The sequence below is a fragment of the Castanea sativa genome, chromosome 1 (assembly GCF_040712315.1).
Source record: "Castanea sativa cultivar Marrone di Chiusa Pesio chromosome 1, ASM4071231v1".
Classification (NCBI taxonomy): Eukaryota; Viridiplantae; Streptophyta; class Magnoliopsida; order Fagales; family Fagaceae; genus Castanea; species Castanea sativa.
Window position 1 is genome coordinate 21,945,368 of NC_134013.1, and position 8,600 is coordinate 21,953,967.

At 34.0% G+C, this 8,600-nt stretch overlaps 1 protein-coding gene across 1 annotated transcript; it reads left to right on the plus strand.

The window, feature by feature from the left end:
* The first annotated feature begins 4,226 nt into the window (after positions 1-4,226).
* LOC142623873 (uncharacterized) lies at positions 4,227-7,581 on the plus strand. The gene is made up of 5 exons (XM_075797358.1): positions 4,227-4,387; positions 5,675-5,788; positions 6,212-6,291; positions 6,675-6,799; positions 7,254-7,581. Exons 1-5 carry the CDS (start codon positions 4,335-4,337, stop codon positions 7,323-7,325), a joined length of 444 nt encoding a protein of 147 aa, XP_075653473.1. The 5' UTR covers positions 4,227-4,334; the 3' UTR covers positions 7,326-7,581.
* The last annotated feature ends 1,019 nt before the right edge of the window (positions 7,582-8,600 follow it).

An 8,600-nucleotide genomic window follows, 5' to 3' on the forward strand; every position in this document is an offset into this window, starting at 1 on the left:
TAGCCCACGCCATTGGAAGTCAAAGGTGAACGACAGAAGGGGTAGATTGACTTTCAAACCGCGGCAGACACATGAGCAGCGGGCAAAACTTGGACAAGCATGGAGGTAAAGCACGCGCAAGACCTAGGCTCCACCGGCCTGTACCCAGCCAATACAGGAAACGGTGAGGTCATAGGTCAAAAGTAAGAGGGTATGGTTTGGCGGTGGGGAGGGGGAAAGACCCACTTTTGTGTTTCCTACTCAAGCTCTTTTGGAGGCAATGTCCTGCTGAAATGACATACCACCCAAAAGAGGCAAAACTGAGTTGGAACCACTAGATGCATGCCATGAAGGACGAAGAGAAAAAGAGTATTTACACCGTGGCAAGTAAGAGTGTCACGGCAAGCAAGCAAACAAAAGAGCCTTCTTTGTCTGGTGAGGTGGGGAAGCCCAGCCAATGCAGGCTAGGCGATTGACCAGTTAGTGATGGTTGGCAAGGACACTCACACCAGACAAAAAATGGTTAAGGGCTAAAATGGTAAAAACTTGTCACGGCTGGTCCTATATAAGGGACCTTAGCTGTGCACGGCAGGGGGACAGCAACCTCTGGGTTATAATCGTGAGAATCATAAGAACAGTAAGAGTAAGAAAACGAGAAGAAAAGAGAAAAGAAAAGAAAAATGAAAGAAATGAGAGTAAAAACGAAAAGATAGTAAGGACAAAAAAAGCAGAGAGAATAAGCAAAATAAAAGAGAAAGAACTGAGTGGTAGGCATGCATCGAATGGGTCAATCTCCCTCTCCCTCTTCAACCCATGCTCTTTGATAACAGGAAAGGACTTTGCAAAACACAAGCTATTTAGGCCCGCCCCTTTAAAGCAGCTAATTTCTCCTTGCATAAGAGATTAGTCGCATTGAAGAGGTTGTTCCCCTTTTTGACTTAGACTTGGCAGTAACTTAATGCGATAGGCTGATATTTATTTCCTTTAATAAGTTTGCTGTTGTTCATTCCATACTTATCATTTTATTGTTGTTTTGTAAAACGGGTACCCTTTATCAAAGCCCATTGTTTATTTTATCTGAATCTTAAAGGAATTTCTATCACTGTCATTATTATATCTATCAGCCGTAGTTAATATAACAGTTCTGCTTGCCATGGACGTGTAGCAAAAACTTGATCAACAGGAGCATTACTTGTGCGCAAGCCAGACCAAGAAGGTTTACTCTTGGACAGGTCCCAACTCCCTGATCCAGAACTCCTTGGGACTAATGTCGCAGCAGGCGGCCCAGCCCGACACTTGCAAAAAATGCCCACACACACACACACACACATATATATAAATAAGAAGTTCAAATCACATACAGAGAACACCAGCAAGGATACTATTACTACTTAGCAATCAGCTAAACCCCACTTGGATCATATCATCATTACTACCATTACTACTTTATCCTCTCAACTTAGATGGTCCATGAAAGGCACATGTCCAGGGAGCCGGCTCCAACATATAGGCAACTAAGGCAATCATCTAAAGCCTCCAAATAATGGATTTCAGTTAACTCAACTGGTAAAGTCTCTAATGGTTGTAAAAGAGATCTGGGATTCAATCCCCGCCTATACCAAAAATTGATTGGTGTCTTGGTCTGATGATAAAGAGCTATTATCAAAAACGGACGTCATAACTTGAAACTCTTTCAAAAAAAAATCTAAAACCCCCCAAATAAAATAAGGCCACACTAATATTATATTATATTTTGACTAAGACTTATTTACCCTTTTACCAAAATTTTTAAAAGATAATTAAGACCCATTTTATTAACTAATAACAGGCGTTGTATATTAAAAAGACTCCACTGTAATTAAAAAAAAAAAAAAAAACTAGTCTCTGCTATTTTTTTTTTAACAGTAGATAAAGAGTCTATACTATAGACTCTCACTTTTGACACTCTCACGTGGGTTGATGTGACCCATTTGTGACTTTGTTTAAAGATTTTTATATTTTAGTTAGTTGATATTTCCTATTTCCATTATTACCGGTCCTACCGGAATTTTTTTCAATACTTTAAGTAATTTATTTAATTTGTATTGTTTAAGTATATTTTCATTCGTTATCCTTTAAAAATAACCTTTTGTATTAGTACTAATTAATACAGTTATTTGTGCAAGTTTAGAGTATAAAGTGACCACATCATTAGTAAAGTTGCAAGAAATCCATTAGAAGGACTTAGAAGATAATAATGAAATTAGCTTGAATTAAATCACTATTATTTAAATATAAAAAATAAAATAAAATAACTTCACTTAAAGTTTTCGTCTTAGGCCCCAAAATAGGTTAGGCCGGCCCTATATGCCCATAAATAAAATTTTCCTCCAACCGGCTTGGATGGATGTTCTTTAGGTTGTGTGATTGAAAATATTTTTTTGAAACATTTTTGCCATTTTTGGGATGTTTGTTCCGATTGAAAATAGTGTCAACCTAAAATTATTTTCAGGTTGACCATAAAGTAACCCACTCTCTAGCATAAATTGGTTTATTCCTCCTTAGAGGCATAAAACATTTTACACCTCATAATCTAACCCTCTCTCTCTCTCTCTCAGACCCAACCGAGATCCAACCTCTCTCTTTTTCCCCAATTTGACCAGCAGTGACTCTAAAGGGTTCATAGTGGTGTTGTGGCGTGTATGATGAAAATTAGATTTGTGTATGTCGTTGTCACTTCTCCACCATCGTTGTCTTTGGTCTATCACTGCTACCACTACTCCATTTGCAAGACCAATGACAACCTTATTACAAGTTGTGTTTTTCTGTTGTTGGTGTTGGGTATTGTTGTTGTTAGTGTTGGGTACTAGGTAAAAGTGTTGGGTCATGTGTTTTTAATATGATTTGGGTTATGTTTTGGGTAATTGCTCATGTGTATGATGGATTCAAGTTATAGTGGTGGAGTATTTAGAATTTTTATACCACCAATTAAACACATGAAAATATTTTACGTTCAGGAAATATTTTCATATGTTTACAAACGTAGGTGATGACTTGAATTAACAATCATGTATACTTTTAGTTCCATGGCCTATTTAAAAATTATTTGTCTTGTTGGAATAATTTAATGAGTCATCTATATTATTTTATTAAAAAAATACAAATAGGGTTTGGAAGTAGATTCCTAAGCCAAATAAAATTAAATACGTAATATTAGTCAACCCTACATAATAAGTTTGGAGGATTTCAGTTAACTCAATTGGTTAAGTCTTTTGTCGTCAAATAAAACATATGAGATTCAAACCCCACCTACACTAAAAAGTCATTGGTGTCTTAACTCAATAATAAAGAGTAATTATCATGAAGCAGACGTCATAAATTAAAATTTGTCGTATCTAAATATAAACACACACATAAATAAGTTTGAAAAAGATTCCTCCAATCCAAACAGGAAGAAAACTTAAGAAAGTCTATAGACAAAAAAAAATTGTACACTTAACTAATATGACAAATTGTTTGTGGTAGATAAAAAAGTTATGTTAGTGATGAGTTGATATAATAACTAATAAAATCATACTAATTCAATTGTTGAGAATATTTTATAAAATTGTGTGTGTAGCATTGCTAGGAAATCTATTTTTATGTGTAAATTTTTTTTTTAAAAAGATGTAGAGTTCGATCCTTGTCTACACTAAAAATTAATTAAGTGTCTTTTATACTATCTATAAAAGGATTTCCCTCTTTGGATTGGACTTTTATGTAATTAAAAAATACTCTTAAACCTTAGGTTTAATGGGAAAAAATCTTGAAGACAACCAGGTAAAATTATATCTCCCACTCCACTTAAAATCACTGTTTTAAAAATGAAACCTAACCGGTTCAATCGGGAATCAGGAGCCAGTCCGGTCCGATAAAAACCGGTCAAAAACCGAGTTTGAACCGGAATTTTTTTAAAAAAATTGTTCGATGTCCAGTTCAGTTTTTAAAACCATGCTTAAAATGTTTACAAGTTAAAATGTTTACAAGATAAAACACGCTCTTATTTATCCATGTCTTCAAAACAAACTCTCCTATATATCCATGTCTTCAAAACAAACTTATCAAAAAAAAAAAAATTAAAGAAAATTAATCCATGTCTTCAAAGTAGTGAGATTAATGATCTGATAATAAAAAACAATAATTTAGAGTGGTTGGTCGAAACTCGCAAAAAATAAATAAATAAAAACCTCGTAGGTAAGTATCCATACTTATCCACAAACATTGGCTTTGCCAAAATTCCGTGTCAGAAAATTGAAACCCAAAAATAATAACAATAACAACAAAACCGGACTCAAGGAAAGAACCAAAGGCAGAAGTAAAAAGCAAAACAGAAAGAAATGTTGCTGGCGTTACTCATCTCCAACTCTGTGGGCAACATTCTTGTCGAACGGTACCCTTTTTTTTTAGCTCTTCCCCATTATTTGTCTTTTCTTCAAGTAGCTTCTCTGATTATTTTCCGTTTCTTACAAACTCATTTTCATTTCTCCTCGTTTATCCTTTGCTTTAATTTCGTCGAACACTTCGATTATGATTATGTAAAAAAAAAAAAGTGTTAGTATTTTGTCATACAACTTCTTCGTGTTGTTCATATGAATTTGTGATCGAAAAATGAAACTCTTGTACTCCATGGATAACTGGGTTGGTTGGTTCTTCTGACCTTGCTATATTTAGGGTTTTGGAGCTGTTTTGTCATTTATGTGCACAACTTATAATCCTAGACCTTGGACATGACATTTTAAAAGTACATTAGTAATTCATGAAATTTAGAAATGGGAAATTCGAGAAAAATAATGATGGGTCTAATTTGTTGGAATTGGATGTTGGAAAGGGTGTCCTTAATTGTGGAATGTGTGTACACATGAGGTTCAAGTTACTTCCAGTGCAACTTTATTCGATGTTACACTGTTCCATAGCTTTTCATTGAAATTGTATGTTGATAAATCAACCATTGGATTACATTGCCTTGTTATACTCTCCATGCTTGCAAAATATCAGGATGATTGGAAATCAATAACCATCCTATCATGAAATTTTTTAAATTTCAAACCAAAGGGGTTGGCTTAGTGGTTTTTAAGGCCTCATGATATCCATGAGATCCTGGGTTCGAAACCTCTAGCCAATATCTTGGAGCCACCTCCAATGGACTCCTCCTTGTAATAACCTAGTATGTGTAGGACGGGAGGACAGCACACACCTAAGGAAATAGTTAAGTAGTTGAAGAGGTTTAAATACCCTCTTTTCTATAAAATAAATAATGTTTAAATTTCAGGTAACATGAGTTTGTAAATAGATAGTACATAACATCCAATTAACATGAAAATAAAAAGGTTTTAGCTAGGGAAGATGTTTCCAGACCATTGTTTCTGTTTGTAATCCTTATTAGGATTTGCCCTTTTTCTTTTCTTCATCCCCTGTTTTTGATTTATTTCATTCTTTGTTTTTTCTTTCTCATCCCCCTTTTTAATTTTTTTCATTATTTTTTTTCGTTCTTTCTTTTCTTTTCTCTTTGTATGTGTGTGTACTTGCAAGTATCCTGTAGACAATTTATCTAGAGAAGGGAATTGAGTGGAACCAAATTTTCTATGGATATGTAGTGACGTGTTTTTCTGCATGATCCTTCATAGGATAGTAATGTGATGTAAATTAAAAGCCTGTTCATGGTTTTTTTTCATTGCAGGTATCATGGAGTTCCAACCGAGGAGCGATTGCATTGGAGATCTTTCTTAGTCAAACTGGGAACAGATAATCTCAAAGGTGCAAAAAATGAAGAGCTCTTTGTGGCATCACACAAGTAAGTAAAGTTCACTCCTCCAGGTTTTTCATCAACTGGGAGATGGAGTAAACATGTTTTTGGGTCATCAAGAATGCGTATTTCATGATAATTTCCCGTGAAAGACAATAAAGAGATTAGTTTTGAAGAGTTCTTAGGATATTTTTATCTATATATAGTCACTCTTTGAGCCTGTCACTTGCATTCGCTCTACCATCTTCTATTACAAGGTGATTGAATGTCTTTGTAAAGAACATTTTATATCCCATAAAATCTGCCGGGTTTTCCTTTATTGAAGCTGCTAATTCAATAGGAATATTATCTTTTGCTTTTTTTCATTATTTTCTTTTCTTGAGCTAAGACCCAAGTGTCAGTGATAAAATGTAAGAATATTTGTCACATGATTTATGTATCCTTATGAGTGACATTTGTAATTTTTGCCAGGTCTGTTTATATTGTTTATACGGTGCTTGGGGATGTCTCAGTTTATGTTGTTGGCAAGGATGAGTATGATGAACTTGCTTGTAAGTGGCATTACTCCCTTTTTGTGAGCGCATTTTGAGAAAATAGGTTTAAGATGGTTGGAAGCTGTAATCCATGCTGGTTTAGAAATTGCTGGCAGTTTTAGTGTTAAAGCTGAGAGCTGTTTAAGATCTGGTTTACATGGTCATTTTCTGAATATGAACATCCTGCAGATATGTATCAGTTTTTCATTGTTTTCTAAGGCATTTGAGGGCACAAAGTGATTTTATTTGGAACAGAGGCATCTAAACACAAAATAAAAAAGGAGTTTATGCCTACATTTTAGTAAAACAACCAATGCAACAACTTCTACCTAATTTTATTGATCTTATTTTGTTTCTTTCTTTCAATGTTGTCCCTTACTTATTTATTGGGTTCTCTCTAGTGGCTGAAGTGATCTTTGTGATAACCTCAACAATCAAGGATGTATGCGCAAAACCTCCAACTGAACGCTTGTTTCTTGACAAATATGGAAAGATATGCTTGTGTCTTGATGAAATAATTTGGACGGTATGATTTATGTCCTGTCTTTTTTTTTTCTTTTTCTTTTTTTTAGTTATATTAATTAATAATGTACCTTTTCTTTGTATGACATTTGCATCCTACAGCAAAAACCAAATGGTCTTTTAGTAAAGTTTTCCTTTCTTTGCATCAATCTTCATCATATAACTTGAGTTCTGAACCTTGGATTTCGACTTCCTTTGGCAGCTCAAAAGAACTTCAGCTGCCTAGATTCACTAATTAGAAGTCAATCTAGTATTCTAAAATAATTGTTGTTTAGTCCTATAGATGTTGTCCCTGTATGCTTTTATCTTGCTTCAAACCTGCAAAAACCAGGTGATTGCATAAGTACTTGATTAAAGATTTTCCTTGTGAAAAGGATGCTGGATTTTAAGGTGGCAGGTGTACAGCAACAAGTTTATCTTGAAAATTCTAATACTTTTCTTATACTTCTATTGCGAAGGGAATCCTTGAGAACACAGACAAAGATCAAATCAAAAGGCTGATTAGGTTAAAGCCTCCAGCTGAGTTTTGAAGTACGAGAGGAGCGTTTCCTGCCATCTCACTCATGCATATGACAGTGAGCTGCCATGATCACTTTAATCACGGTGGTGAAGACATACTTTGTAAAAGAAAAGTGGTTGAGAAATTTAATATGTGCTTAATCATCGAGTCTACTATTTCAAGCTTGAAGATTCAATAGCTATCTTTTGCTATTTATCTGGCTGGGACATTGTCAATTTGTCTCTAATTCAGTGAATACTCAATGCTATCTTGTTACTGATGCAAAACCTAGTCTTAATTTTGAAATTGTTCCATCATGTTTTTTCCTCTTTTTATCTATAATAGACATCTCTAACCTATAGCATTAACTTTGGACTTAAAAAAGTAGCAACCACTAAAAATGCCTGGGTTTTGATCATTTAACACATTGATTGTGTGTCTTACAATTGGGAAAAATTCAAGAGTTTATTATATTCTTTGAGAAATCACAATGACATTTGAAAGTGTTAAATATTTGAGTATTTTCTTTGTTGTGGCATTGAAATTTTGTTATTTTAATTATTTCTTTGCTAGTGTCCCTGGCGGATAATTGCAGTATGGTCCAGATTATAGATATGTTGAATAATGGTCCAGATTAATGACGGGGGTTATTTTTTGGACAGCCTGTGCATCTAAAAACATGTGTTGTCTTAAAAAAAATGAAGAAGAAGATGGTTCTTAAGCCCTTCCCAAAAACAAATTTCTTTCACCTTTGAAAGCCAAATACCCCTACTTATGTTACCAATTAGTTAATAAACGCAAAATAGATTTCAGGATCTGTCCCCCCCCCCCCCCCCCCCACACAAATGGAATGTGATGTTCAAAAATGTCATGTAACAATTTTATATATATATATATATATATATATATATATATATATATAATGAAATCCCAAATGCAAGTATAGCTTGCAAAATTTTCCTAACCCTAATTATAAATATTTTTACCAAAAAAAAAAAAGTTTTTCAAAATTAAAATGCTACTTACAATTGATTGTCATGTCACAAGCGGATTGGTCATATTATCAATTAAAAAGTAAATGTTAGCAAAAACCTAAATAAGAAAGCTTTATTAGTAATTTTATATGTCACAGTCCAAATTCATACTTGGATCGTTATATTACATCTCTAAAAGTAAGAATAATGGATAGTAATTTTTTTTTTTTTTTAAGTTACAAACTTGTAATAGATTTTAAATGTAAAAAAGCCCCCATTAAACATTATCATCTTAGACCTCAAAATGTATCTGCCCGTCCAGTAGTCAAAAT

What these genes read in the sequence shown, in the direction of transcription:
- LOC142623873 (XM_075797358.1), top strand. Translation starts at nt 4,335, where the DNA reads ATGTTGCTGGCGTTACTCATCTCCAACTCTGTGGGCAACATTCTTGTC. An exon ending in GGCAACATTCTTGTCGAACG is followed by an intron (nt 4,388 to 5,674) that starts GTACCCTTTTTT and finishes TTTTCATTGCAG; the next exon opens with GTATCATGGAGTTCCAACCG. An exon ending in TGAGTATGATGAACTTGCTT is followed by an intron (nt 6,292 to 6,674) that starts GTAAGTGGCATT and finishes GGTTCTCTCTAG; the next exon opens with TGGCTGAAGTGATCTTTGTG.